The sequence below is a fragment of the Pseudopipra pipra genome, chromosome 6 (genome assembly GCF_036250125.1).
Source record: "Pseudopipra pipra isolate bDixPip1 chromosome 6, bDixPip1.hap1, whole genome shotgun sequence".
Taxonomy (NCBI): domain Eukaryota; kingdom Metazoa; phylum Chordata; class Aves; order Passeriformes; family Pipridae; genus Pseudopipra; species Pseudopipra pipra.
In genome coordinates this window covers 49,596,260-49,610,749 of record NC_087554.1, presented here as the reverse complement: position 1 = coordinate 49,610,749, position 14,490 = coordinate 49,596,260, and the positions used below count along the sequence as shown (strand labels likewise).

The 14,490-nt window shown below is 38.5% G+C and overlaps 1 protein-coding gene across 10 annotated transcripts in view; it reads right to left on the bottom strand.

Moving 5' to 3' along the window:
- Positions 1-14,490, bottom strand: part of UNC79 (unc-79 homolog, NALCN channel complex subunit) — a 106,862-nt gene that overhangs the window by 51,355 nt on the left and 41,017 nt on the right. For all 10 annotated transcript variants that reach the window (XM_064658994.1, XM_064658996.1, XM_064659003.1 and 7 more), the window contains 7 exons: positions 14,173-14,354; positions 12,727-12,928; positions 10,934-11,113; positions 9,849-9,914; positions 5,338-5,624; positions 2,205-2,387; positions 1,334-1,496 (listed from right to left, as the gene is read on the bottom strand). In XM_064658994.1, coding sequence (XP_064515064.1) covers positions 1,334-1,496; positions 2,205-2,387; positions 5,338-5,624; positions 9,849-9,914; positions 10,934-11,113; positions 12,727-12,928; positions 14,173-14,354 — 1,263 coding nt within the window. The remainder of the gene's footprint in view (positions 1-1,333; positions 1,497-2,204; positions 2,388-5,337; positions 5,625-9,848; positions 9,915-10,933; positions 11,114-12,726; positions 12,929-14,172; positions 14,355-14,490) is intronic.

The window sequence follows — 14,490 nt, the reverse complement described above, 5'->3', positions numbered from 1 at the left end:
TTTACAGAGCAAAATGCATCCATTTATGATCCTTTACCTCCACGCAGCCCAAAGCCCATCACAACAGCTTTGGAAAGCAAGTAAATATTATTAACCTTACTGTAAACATAGGGAAACAACAATGAAGTGAGACACAAGGCCACCCAGGGAACCAGTGTTGGACAAGCTGGGTACTTAGTCAAATCACTTTGTCTTAGAAACATCTCAGAATCAATCCAGAAAGTGAATGCACTTTGTAAATGTATTATTACTACCCTCAGCATTATTAAGTCACTATGAATTAAATCATTAACTTGGCTCAAAACAAAGATAAATTTTTAGTAAGGCCACAGTTATTTAAACACTCTTAGCCCTCCACTACCAATACTAAACATCCAAGTGAGTGAGAATATGCGATACATAGGTTAAATCCATGTTAAGCTTGCTTTAATTTTTGAGAGGTGAGCAATAGGGTGTTCAGATAATAAGAAAAATGCGTTCTTCTTTTGCTGGATATCTTTTCACAAGCAACAAGCAGCAAGAGAAAAAGGGACCAACATGCATAACAAGAGTGCTTCTTGGATTTTTTTCAGAAGTTTGCTCCACACTAAGACGACTGTTTGAGAAGGGGGATGTAAATCACAAACAAGCAGCTAAAAGGCAAAATAGCTGAAAAGCAGCTACAGATTATCATCAAAAGAACCTTCTAAACCTGATAAAACCTTTTGATCACTAACACTTACCATGTAATAAACCTCACAATTGTAAGTAGTTACACTCAGTGACACCATGTGACTTCAAGCCCCAAGCTTACACCAGCTCACATCATCAGAGCACCCTTGCAAGCACATAGAGTTAACAATCGAACACTGACTCTAGGGGTTGAACCATTCTCTTCTGCCATTAGACATCCACAAATACATTTGCATTAAGCTAGTCAACTTCAGCTCCTTTAACAGAGAAAAGCAAACTATAGACTGAATTGATAATTTTCTCTTTTCTTGCTATGATTCCAAGTCATTACAATGTAAAATCAGAATGTGGCACCTTGCGTGTGAACATGGTCAGTTAGCACTGCCATGGAAAAGGCCAAGAACTATCATCACTATCATGGTGACTGAACCACTAAGTTTAAGATACACTCCCCCCAAGAGATGTGAGACATCTCAACCTAAGGAGCAACTGTGAATGTCTTTTACTGTAGGTGGCTATAGCTGGTCAGATAAGTCACACTTCAGACTTAATTCTGAGTATTGTGTTCTAAGGTTTAGACCCTATTTACCCATTTCTACAACAACTGCAAGATTTAATGAATTAAATCAATGACTATCATACAAATCAGTGTTAAAAGTACCTTTCTCCTTCTCACTGTATCGGCTTATGTTACTGTTGTCACTATACAAAGGACCAGCAGTTGCATGGGGCTTGCAGCTGTGATACTGAGCGTTGAGGGTATTGACTGTGATGTGGATTAGGTGAAGTACAATCTTGCTGATTTCACAGTCTCTGTAGGGGTACTGTTCAGCAAAAGAGAAAAACTTCAGCTTAAAAACTAACTTTTCTCCTTGGATAAACATTTAGGCAGTAAAATAGAAAAATTACAAGAATATGGTCAGCTGGATGCCCTTTGCCTTCCTTTCATCATACATTCACAATTACACCATGAGAAGCAGGACTGTTGTCAGCTTTGTACACAGAATTATTTTAATAAAATATTATAAGTCCATATTAGTAACATTTAGTGTCTCCACTTCCTTGTATGCCCTACAGACTTCCTAGAAATTTGTTAAGCATATCAAAAGTACTCACAGTTCCATTTCAGTGCATAGACACATTACCATTTAACATCACTCAGCTAAGGAATACAAGCTGTTAAACTGACATACTCCCCCATTTAAAGTTACTAATTTTTCAAAACTAATTTTAAGTTACTCAAAATACTTCTCACTGGAATTTCATACCTCATTTTCCTATTTTCAAATTCATACTTTTCTTTCTCAGGTAAACACACAAAAGACAATATACACTGCAGAAGCATAGATGAAGTCAGTAGCACAGAAGAAAGCCTAACTATTTCAGACATTGAAATTAAATGCAGTGAGTAAGCATATAAAAGTGTTCTTTACAGTTCCTTTCACTTGCTGTACATTTAGGTGTTCCCTGCAACAAATTTTAAATTGAAGCGTAAATTTTTCTGTGGACAGCATCTTTTTAAGACCACTCACCTTATAGAGAATAACGAGCAAAGCCTTTAACCACATCTGCCGAATGTGAGGTTTGAGGGACCAGAGGGAGCAGCGAGGAGGCTGTTGAAAGTAATGCCTTAGCTGAGGACAAGTGCAATATTTCAACACCTGCACCACCAAGGGAAGAAGGTGTTTTCCCAGGTTAATGTTATAGTCCATCACCTGAAAAGAGCACAGGAGTTACCTCACCAAAACCAAATCCACTTATGTTGAAAAATAAAATAATACAGTTGAGGTCCTAGTTAAGTGAAAAGAAATGGATAGTTTTAAGGAAGCCTCACTACCAGTGAGAAGCTTTCTGCCAGATTGCCACGTTCTCATTTTAGCTAGATAGGCAAAATTAAACAAAAGAAAATGTATTCTGAAAGCCTTTCATTCAGTACAGTCTAAATTCTAACATACACTGGTAATTTCATAAAGTATATTATGGTGGGATAGCCCTGTATTATAGTGCAAGTTGATCATACTTCAACACACAAAACCATATCATGTATATCCCATGTTTAACAGATAGGATGCAGCTGTGAGCTTTGGGGGTTGGTGTTGCATATTTTAATTATTGGGGGGCTTTGTATTAACACTGTTTTGCCATTTTTTTATTTTTTTCTCAACAGGCTTGCCACATTAGGTGTTTAAGCTTCAGGTTCTGGAATTAGGTAATGACACTAGAATCCCACTCTCCACCATAGCAAAGGTAAGAGTATGTCCACTATGTTATGTGGGAAGTCTAAGCACACAAATTCTAAAGGATCTGAGAATAAAGTGAATGAAAAATATCTTGCTTTAAATAAAATGCTCATCAATCTTAAGTGGCAGTGTTGCTCCAGACAGGTTGCTGTGATTACTGCTACTCATATGCCTTGCCTTCCATGAACTTTGAAGAGCATTATGGTATTTGAGGTCTGTCCTAGAGGTTTGAATCCTGATCTTTAGGTGCAGTGAGGCCACATATTCCCACTACCCTGGCACAACTGTGCTTTCGATTGAAACTGCATTGCTATTTTTCATAATCTTCCCATTAGCATTGCAACATTAGCTATTTTTAAAATCACACACCCTGAAATCATCAGTTAAACTAGATGCTAACAAGGATCCACAAAGCTCTCATCTCTGATGCTGACCTACACTGGTTGACACCCAGGAAGTTGTAACAACAGGCCAAACCAACTCCAGCACAACCCCAAGATCTAACATGTCCCTGCAGTTTCAGTGGACTAAGCACATTTTATCAGGAGCTCTGTACATTTAAACAGACAGTCTGTATTTGTTTTGTTTTTCATTAGAACAAGGGGATGAGCCTAATTTACAAACACTAAACTCATGTCTCAAATTCTCTCTAAACAAGATGACTAGTTTTTCCACGTAAAATTCTCTAGTTCGATGCGCAGCTGTCTCAAATATTTGTGTTGCGTGCACAAAGCTAAATAGATGAACCCCCATGCCTTTCCATATAGGGTGAGCCTGTCGAATATATGATATATAATCACCGAATTTGGTCCTACACTGCAGTGCCTATGTAACTTGTGATAGTTACAGAGCACGGTTAGGAAAAACTCATCCATACAAAGAAGACAGAGCGCTGCCTTAACGCACAGCACATGCTGTAAAGCAAACATGTCTCAGGCTGAGCAGACCCATTTTTTAAGTTCCCACAGGGAGATTTGGGATGGATGCTGGGCCAGGCCTGCGCAGCAGCGCCACCACGTGGGGCAGCACCGCACTGGCGGCCAGCGCCAAACAAGCAGCTTGGACTGCCAAGGGGAGAAATAAGTGGGTTATGTCTTCAGCAGTTCAAAATACTCCGATTTTATGATGAAAAATACTAAGAGATATTGGACTTTTTTTTCTTGAACTGGCGATTCCAATCAAGCTTTGAATCAAAATCAACGAACCAGCAAGCCAACCCAATCCCAACCTTTGTGGAGTTGGTGGGGAAAGCAAGTATTTATGACTTCAGGAACTAAAACTGAAATAGATCTCTTAGGAGCTCAGTATTGACTTTACACTGTGTAAACACATCTTCAGATTGCAAAGAGCATTTCCCTTGCAGTAAAGTGATTCTCAACACTAAGCAGCCCTATAGCTAAGAAACAAATTCCCCCAAAATATAAACTAAAATATTGATGTCTGCTGCACAGAAAAAAATTCTGGCCTACTGAAGTTCTCAAACTCCATTTGACGTCAGAGGAACTAGGATTCAATTATGAAGCTTTTAAACAGAAATGGTGAATTCAGCTATCATGAGACATTTTAAAGGTGGATGAGAAAGGCAGGTGGTGATATTTAGAGCTGCAGTAAGTAGTACTTTTGAAAATCAGGTCAGCTATGATCACTGAAATTTGAAGGTTACAGTGGACACCTGAAATCAAAACCCTCTTGTTCCCCTAAGGTAATCCTTTATGAGAGTCTGTGATAAGGAAAAAGCATTGAAGTCATGATAATGCTTCATTGCAAATAATACTCTATAAGTGTGAAATATTTTTCAGCCCAGTACCACGCACTTGCTATGACTAAGGATTAATTGAGCCTTAGAAGAGCCTTGTGAGGTAGAAAATTATGGTCCTCCTTACAAGATGGAGAAAGAAGGTACAAGGCAAGGATGTGCTTGGTCATTTATCATAGCACTGTAGGCAAAAGTTCATCATGGTGATGCCAATTCGTAGGAAAGGGAGGACAGAAAGTACTGGAAGAAAAACGAGCCTCCTACAAAGTGAAGAATGTTCAAGAGTTTACAGATCAGTCACACAGGGAAACAAGCAAGAACACATGGGTCCCAGGTCTTCCTGAAGAGGAAAGGAGGAAATACACATGAGGAAAGTAAGGCATTCACAGGCTAGTGAAAGAAGGCAAAGAGGTCTGAAGCAGTCACTAATTTTTCATACAGTAATAGTATTTGCATGCCTCCATGCACATTATCCCTATGCCAATGAGGCAGCAAGTTTAGACTACTAGTAGAAAGCAGAAATTCTTTCACCAACAGAAGAGGTCTTGAAGTTTTAAGTCAGATTAACACATTTAGCCGTTATTTTGCTACAAAGAACGCTATGCTACCACCATTTCAACAACAGGCAATAAGCAATAGAGGCAAAAAGTAGTAAGTGCCTTCACCTACCTGTGCTATTCCAGCAATAAAGGCATTAAAGCATGTTGAAACACGCATTTTTTGCGGTGCAATCATGAAGCATCCTTCCTGCTGATCATAGCCAAGCAGGACGTACAGATGGCGCTTGACTGTGTTGAAAGCTTTAGCACTGCTGATGTCTGACTCGGCGCTGCTCTCATCCTTTGCCATGAACTTCATTAGCACCGTAATGAGCTGGTGGACAGTCTGGTGATCAATCCCAGCATCCTCTGGCAGCAGGTCTTTTATCGTATTATCATTCTCTGGGGAGGGTTGTCCTATCAGCACAAGAGACACTGGAATCAGACACTGGGTAACACCATAAACAGGGTACAGAATACAGGTAGGAAATATGAAAAATTCTACCAAACAACGATTAAACAAAGAATGAAGACTTTCCCTTTCAGCGTTGAATCTGTATTTCACTTAAATAACCTGGACCAAAACATAGGCACTATTATCATTTATTAGTTCTTAGGACACTATGTATTATGTGAAAACATTGGTGACTTTGTCCCCAGAGTAGAATCTTAAGATTTGGTTTATAAACTCTGAATGGAAATAATCAATCTGTAGTACATTCCACAGGAATATGATAATGTTAAAGACAAGAGGCTACTTACAAAGCACAGGAAGGCTTGGATGCTGGCTGTCACTATCCAAAACAGACACACTGCAAATAACAGTTGCCAACTGGGCAAGTGTTTTCATTCTCATATTTTAATTTTTTTTTAAATACAGTATTTCCAGTCACTCTTAAAACCATGTATGATTAATAGAATTTTCTAGCAATTCCCTCTGAAATTATTCTCTTCCATTTCACCCTATGTATGAAACCTTTTTTTAGTGCTTAGCTGTTTCTAAAGCTCTACATGGTAGGAACACTAGGAATGAAAAAACAGAAATCATTTCACACAACAGTAGATACAACTCTTTTTATTAAATAATTCTGAATAAATCCATAGCCAAATAACAGTAAAGTGTATTAGTCCACAGTGTCCTATTTTAAAAGAGCAACTTAAATTAAATATTTTTGTATAAATAAAATGCATTATATATGCATTATATGCAAAATAAATTAAAAACTTTTCATTGTATTGATCAACAAAAGGAATAAAAGAAATATTTTGACAGCATCAAAACAGGGCAATACATGAACATTAATTTTTTATTGCACCATTAATTTTAGTTTGTTCAATAATCACTATAATTGAATAATTAAAATTAATTGTTACTAAAATGTATTCTGATGTATTTTCTGATCCATGGTTAAAATCTGTCTGACAGTGAATAACTGAGATAAAGAAAGCTGGTATGAAGCAGAATTATAAAGCGATCCACTTGTTTTCATTTCAAGCGTAAATCCTTTCAACTACCAGAAATAGTCCTTACTTTTGCAACAACACTTTAATTTGAAAATTAAACAAGCAAGATTACTCAAAGTATAATCTTAAAATGGCTCCTGGATCTGTGTTAGGGTTACTAGTCAGCATTTAATATCCAAGTTACTTACATGCCCTAGGTTTTATGTACATTCATAGCTATATATTTATAGTAAATACTAAAAATTATTTTAATATTCTAATTTACCGCTATTCTCAATGTAATACGCTATTCTGACAAGGGACGCCTTTGCTGGTACAACTGCATCTTCACTAGACAAACTGCAGTGTCTGTAAGTTTTTTGAACAATGGTAAAATATTTTACATTTTTTACTGGTGGGTGAGCAAAGGGGTTTGTTTGATTGGCTGTTTTGCAGAGCATGGGAGAAGGTTGTTATTTCTATGACAGGTGAAAATGAAAACTGTCATTCCACTGGGCAGGGGGGTGTGCAATTTTCAGATCCACATCTATTAAGAATAACTTTCCTTTCCTGGTCTCATTTTGGTAAAAAGAAACAATGAACTTCATGTTCTATGATATTTTTTGTTCCAGACAGTTTTCACCGGGATTTTTTATTTACTGAAACCTTCCCTCAAAATGAAAATTCTCTACCCAAACTTTTGCTGGACCAAGATTTGCAGATGCAAAAACAATGAAATCTGAAATAATTTGAATGAGAAATAAAGCAAGTACCATTTTCAGAAGCACATTAAAATGCACATAGTAAATAACCTTAGCTTTGTGGACATCAACTGAGAAATAATCTTTCCACATATTATACCCAGGTTAAAATTTTCTGTGAAATTGTATCATAAAGACATAATTTTTAAGGATGACATTAGATCCGTTTTAATTAGTCCTATTTATTTTCATCTCTTTAACATGTTGTGATATTTTCAAGAAAACAAAGAAGGAGATAAGATGAAGTGAGGAAAAGGATCATTGAGCTCTAAATAAATCCTGGTTCTCCAAACAGAACTCAATGAGTAATTAATCTGAAAAGATTAATCCATTTTACTTTCACTTGCTGAACAATATAATTTAGAAGCTCAGTGATAAAATGGTCAATTTTGCCAGTATTTCATAATACTAACACGAGCTAACAAAGACTTCCCAGGATTTTTCCTGACATTTCACTTTATAGAATCACAGAATATTCTGAGTTGGAAGGGACCCATGGTCATCGAGTGGGTTCAGGATGGGACCTCGATGATCCAGGATCATCGAGTCCAACTCCTGGCCTTGCTCCCAAGAGTGTGCCTGAGAGTATCATCCAAACACTTCCTGAAGTCTGTCAGGCTTGGTGCTGTAATCACTTCCCTGGGGAGCCTGAAGCATCCAACCACCAGCTGGGTGAAGAACCTCTTTCTCATATCCAACCTAAACCTCCCCTGACACAACTTCAGGCCATTCCCTGGGTTCTGTCACCAGTCACCACAGAGATCAGTGCCTGCTCCTCCTCTTCCCCTCACAAGGAAGTTGCAGATCACAATGAGGTCTCCCCTCAGTCTCCTCTTCTTCAGGCTGAACTCTCTCAGTGACTGTCCAGGATGCAAGTAGAGGATACAGGAACAAATACATGATCCTGGTGTTCAGTGCATACAAAATGCACGCAGAACTCAGCTTGCATTTGGACTGTGCAAGAATGACAGTTTTAGATCTAGAAAGAACAGACCAGCACGAGGACTAGTTCACTCAAGTGATACGCGTAAAACAGATGTTTTTCTACAACAGATGTAGAGCCTCTGTTCAGGAGTCAGTCAGTTCCTTAGCTGAACCAGATATGCTCAGTACTGCCAATGCAGTGTTAAAAACAATGAGTCAAACCTTAAAATAATCTTTTACAAGAATTTATTTATTTATTTCAGAAAGAAATAATAAAAACTGGGCAGGAGGAGAGGGACAGTCACTTGTCTCCTAGTTCCCAAATCATCTGTGATATTCGGAATCATATTATCAGACTTCAGATCAGTAGTTACTAGCTACGTGCAACTTCTTTTATATGTACATTTTTAGTGGAAATTTCATTTGAACCTCAGGTGACTGAGAGGCAGAAGAGAGCCTGAGCATGGAAAGTGAAGGTTCAAAATACCGGAATACATCTAATAAAATCACAATGGCTAACAATGCCTACTGTGAGACTGACACTCCTTATATGACAAGTTCCTTTAAGCCCAGTACATACCAGGTGACTGGTGCCATTAAGTGAAGAACAGTCATTCACTGACACATCTATTCATCACACCATTATTTCACTTGTTCCTTCTATGAGCCTGTGACAACCCACCAGTTCTGTAAGAAACTGGTTGACTTGCAGCTCTCACTGGGCTAGCAGAACAGGGTTATATACCACTAATTCAGAAGCTGTACTATTCCATTTCACAGCTTAGTCAGCACCCACACTGACAAGATATCTTCCTTTCAGCTGATCGCCCAATAAACTGGTATGTTCTGATTCTGAATTTGCACCTGTTGGAAGTATCCAAGTCTTGAAGAAGGAGCATGAAAAGATTTGAATCTGAGACTTTTTCATTTCCTAATTGTCAGTTTACACAGCACTCAAAGCAAGACCTATCAGTAGTCACAATTACATAAGAGATTACTTGGACCCTACTGAGCTATCTGTTCTACAGTTGCCTGACAGAAGGGTGACATCTTCACAAAATGTCACTTAATACAAAACAAAGGACTTAAGATGTCTGTAAGCCATACAGAAGAGATAAGTGTTATTTAAGGTACTGACAAGCAAAAGCCGTCTGTAAAACCTGACCTGGTCAAAGATCAGACTCAACATAGGTGACCCACAGGGCCAGTTTACTAAAGATTTACTTGTGGGCAATGAAACACAGGAAGGTGAGGCACTGCTGGCATAGCTGACTGCCTCTGAATAACCTCCCCCCAACACTGAAGTACTACTTACAACTGGAGGCAGTTTTCAGTACAAATTGTGAGCAAAGCTTCAATTTACACTTTTTGGAACCATGCTGAGATGTGATTCACTGTGCCACTTAGACAACTTTCATCTTGTGTAAGTTTATCTCATGATTCAGCAAGAAAGTCAGAGTTAGAGCCTTCCTTTTCCTGTTCCATCAAAACACACCTCCCTTGTCAAACCCACCTGGTGTTTGCTCTGGTGTTCCTCCAAGTGCTGGTGCAGACTGCTCATGTCTGGTCAAGCTCACAGCTTTAAAAAAAACAAGAGCAACTCTGTTTAATAAGGCAGCACTGACATCTTACACTTAGCATATATTCAGTGCTAGCATATTTATGTTCATTTACTCATGTGCTGTTGGCAGGCAGTGAGTGTAATTGCTTGGAATGTGTCTCTTCTGTGCCCTACAGGTTTTGTGCACCATGTTCTATAACTCTAACTTTCTCCATCATTTAATTTTGCTGGTAGAAGGGTTATCACAGGAGTCCATATGCAGGATCGATAATTGGTCAAGAAGGATTACCTAAGAATCCCAAAATATTCGAGGGCAGAGGGAGTGTTGGAAAGAAAATTACTTTGTAACTTAATAGTTTACTAGCACCCAAGTTTGAAAGTTTTATCATCCTTTTATATGGGTAAGAGCAAAGGTCCAATTTGAATATAAACACTAATTTGTGTTAGTAAAATTCTCTAAATGAGAATGGTTGAGGTTTATTTCTGCTTGGAAAGGTATCTGCATGGCACTCCATTTAGGTCTGTGGTTTTCCTGCACCTACATCCTCCTATAGAAGCTAGTAGGAAGGATGTGCTGCATTGACATTCTTTTCTTAACAAAAGAACTCTGAGTATATCCAAAAATTCATTTGAGACATTAAAAGTTGATTTTACATGTCTACCATATATTGCATGCACTGATTAATAATTACAAATAATAGATAAACTAGTAACAAATGAATTTTCCTGTAAACACTGTTTCTATTTAAGACAAAACTAGTGCGTTTTAGCCACAAATAAAGATCTATATACAAACTAGTCTTGGAGCATTTTGTTATGTCATTTTAAACAAACACAGCATAGACATAATGTCTGTCTATGTTCTTTGTCAAACTCACTAACTTGTCATTATCTGAATAATGCCCAAAACAGTCAGAAACCTAAATTTACTATCCAATTGGATAAATATTGGCAGCTCCAATGTGTACCCATAAATAGGATACGATCCTAAGGGAGAAGATGGAGGTGTGTCACAAAAACATAAACAGATACTCAACGAATTTTGGTGGTTAAGGTTTCTGGAAGGGAGAGCGCTCTCTTTGACTCCGCTGGTCCCTTCACACTGTCCCTCAGGGAGCGCACACTCTTCTGACGGTTACGCGCGAAACGAGCCCTCTTGATCTTCCACATTGCTGCATCACTGAGGTTGGCGACATTTGTCCGGACAGCAGTGATAGCTTTGCAAATGCAATTGACCAAGTTAGGATTCATTCCACAGCATGGTAAGGCCCCAGCGCTGCCAAGTGCCTAATGCAACTGGGCCCCAGGTCCCACTCCAGTCAAGAAAGCTTCACATGGGCTCAAGGGTCCACCTGCAAGGTACTCATTTGCATGCTCTCGTTCTGAAATCCATAAAATCCCAAGTGGCATAACTATGTTAAAAAAATATGCGGTTACTTCTTTCTTTAGAGGTTGGATAAAAACAGGTTCTTAAAATCAAAACCCGAATTTCAGGCTAAGGGAATATGAGACGCACCCTACTTAAAATGTCAAAAATACCATGAGTACAGATCACATTTAGTGCACCCATACACTGATTTGGCCTCTAGTCTTGCCTCACTGACCTCTGGTCCTGCCTACACCTATCGTCCTGTATTTGAACAAAAAACCTGTGAGTGTTCATTATGCAGTTACAGTGGTGTTACCAGTAGCATCACTGCATGTCTTAATGTGGTCACCAATACTTTTCCATACTTACGTCTAGAGTGCACTGAAACCCCTTGAGTTTAATGATCTGAGTGACTGAAGCCAGTGAGCCCATCCTTTGCACCACTCTTTGAAATGGCAAAGAGAAGGTTAAAAAGAAATCTAAAAATTATCTTTTGCATAATTTAAATAACTCCCAAATACACACATTTAAAGATATGACCCCACACTTGCAGCTAGAGATGCTAGAAAACAGTGTCAAGATTCCCTCCTCAGGCCACATCAGCAGTTCCCAGGACTGGGTTAAGCTACTCACATATGGAGAAGAAAATACATTTGCAGTTCCACCCCTCTCCTGTGCAGCAGCACCCGGGAATTTTCAGGCACTGGGCTCCATGCAAATGTAGGAGGAGGCATTAGGCTGCTGAGGGAGCACATGCTGTTCAAACAGCTGTTCCCACCTCCTCCAAGAAAATCAGATGGAAATAGATCTTCCTTATGGACCACCACTTGTGTTAGGAAATTTTCAATTACTCTAAATGCCAAACAATCATGCATGAATTATTTTTTAGTCCCTTCCTAGTGAATGTAAGGAGACATGGTATCTCATCAAGAAACCAAGTACGAACAGGATAAACATTTACATACATTTGTCACTGCAAGAATAGTTAACTGAACACTGGCTCCAGGAGTCCATGTGCCTCTTGTGTTGTGCCACATACACTGGGGTTTTTTTGAGGATCATACAGCTCCTAGGGCTGAGTTTAGACAGACCATCACAGAACAGGGTCAGGCTCACTGTTTGAAAATAGTGAACTTGACAGCATTAGAACAGCTACACTAGAACAGGTGGGTTAATGCAGGTTGCAGCTGATGACAGAACCAGACTGCATTTCAACCAAGGCTGGCAATCACATGCTAGGGAGAGCAAAACATGATGCTCAAAGGTGCAACAGAGTATAGCTTAATCCGTAGTTGGGCAGTCAAAAAATCCTCACTTTGATTTATTTTCTTTTGGCCCGAAAGATTACTTAATTTCAGAGAATTTATACATGTGATATCTACAAGTCTCTCAGACCCTTGCAGGAAAATTTAATTCCAGAACATGATAAAAGGAGATCAGATTGATTTGGATTCTGCTTACTTGTTGGAAAAGGGAATTCTTTGTTGCAGTCCAGATGAAGCTGTGCTTCCAGAGACAGGGTCTCAAAGCGATTCACAAAGAATTCCCAGCTCAAAGCTGGAATATCTGCTTTTAAAAAATGCAGCAGCAAAAGCTTACTAAGAATTGTGGGCCTGTCCTTGACTACTGTGTCAAACTGGAAATCAAGGCAGAGGCAGAGACCCTGTAGAGGGAAACAAAAAAAAATAACACAGAAGTGAGATATGAAATCTTTTCAGGATGTTTTAAAGCAAAAGGAGGTGAAAGGTCACAACTCCTGCCAATTAGTATTGGATAAAGATTTAGCTCCTTTTTTCTATCAAGTCCTTTAAGTCAGAACTAATGCTACTGATATCAACAGGAAAGTAAGGTAAGTAAGGAGATAAATGAACATCATATTTAGAATGTAGAATTTGCTAGGATTCTGAGGAATGTAAAGGTGCAGGCAAAGTTCTGCCCTACTGCACATTTGGTACACAATATCAAAGTACTTTGCTCATACACCCCTGCTTGAGGAAAAACCTTACGTTCAGGTAACTGAATCAAGCCCTTAATTATAAAAAGAATGAATCATCAAGCCCAAACAGAGAAAGAAAAATTACATGGTGAAGTGTATCAGAGGCACTTTGCCTCAAAATTCTTCTGTACATTACTTGCACTAGAATTTCGGCTCTAGTGTCAAGACTTAACTTTGAGAAGAAAGCTCACATTAAATATGGAAGTGCGGTATACTGTTACAGTCTCACTGAACTCAAGTTCTCTGGAAACTATTTTGAAAAGGTACCAAATGGAATAAAACTAGAAAATATTAACAACTTCTTACAGGCAGCAAAACTGAACGTTTCAAAATACATATTCATTCTATTCTCCAGAGAACTAGAACTGAACTGCGTACTGTGAGATTTATTTACCTTGCTTATCTCTCTCTCATATCCATTTAGTTTTAATCATGAGAATTCGGATTGACAGGTTCCCTCACATGATAAAATGACATGCCTAGGTAAATTTTTTGAAGATCAAGGCCATGTTTGGGTTTGTTCAAATAAATTTTCTTATTGTGAGCTCAGTAGGGTGTCATAAGACTTACAAATGTATTTTTAATTGAAAAATATCAAATTATTTTAAAGTAATAAAAAATATTTACAGCTTTTTACAACCACTTCAAATGCAATAGTATCCTCTGCAGTCATCAAAGTATTTATGGTTGGACTAGATGATCTTTAAAAGGTCTTTTCCAATGTAAACAATTCCATGATTCTAACTTGGGGGTAGGGCAGTACCATTTCCCTTGGCTATTTTGTGCCTATGTCAATGACCAAGACCTATAATGCTTACCTAAAGACGTATTAGCAGTGACTGTGATGCTGTACTTCAGGTGAAAACCCAGTTTCCTGTTTGAATGTACTTTTTCCCATGCAATGTACCCACCTGTAAAGCTGGTCTCTTTATGGTGTCAAGTAATAACCCAGCTCTTGTAGCTACTGCTGGGTTGACATCTTCCACAGCAGTCAGGAAACAGCAGAATGCATGAGCTAAGGAGTACTTCAGTAGGTGGTTTTTTGTCACAGAGTGAATATCCAAAAATCTGCACAAAACAGCTACCTTCTCCACTGTAGCCATCACGTACCCAGACAAAGAAAAGAGGCATATTCATTTAGGCAATGGCTTCTTTATGTATTGATGAATAGAACTTTCCTAGAAACATGCACAGCTGAGAAAGTAACAACAAAAATAGCTAGCAAGAGT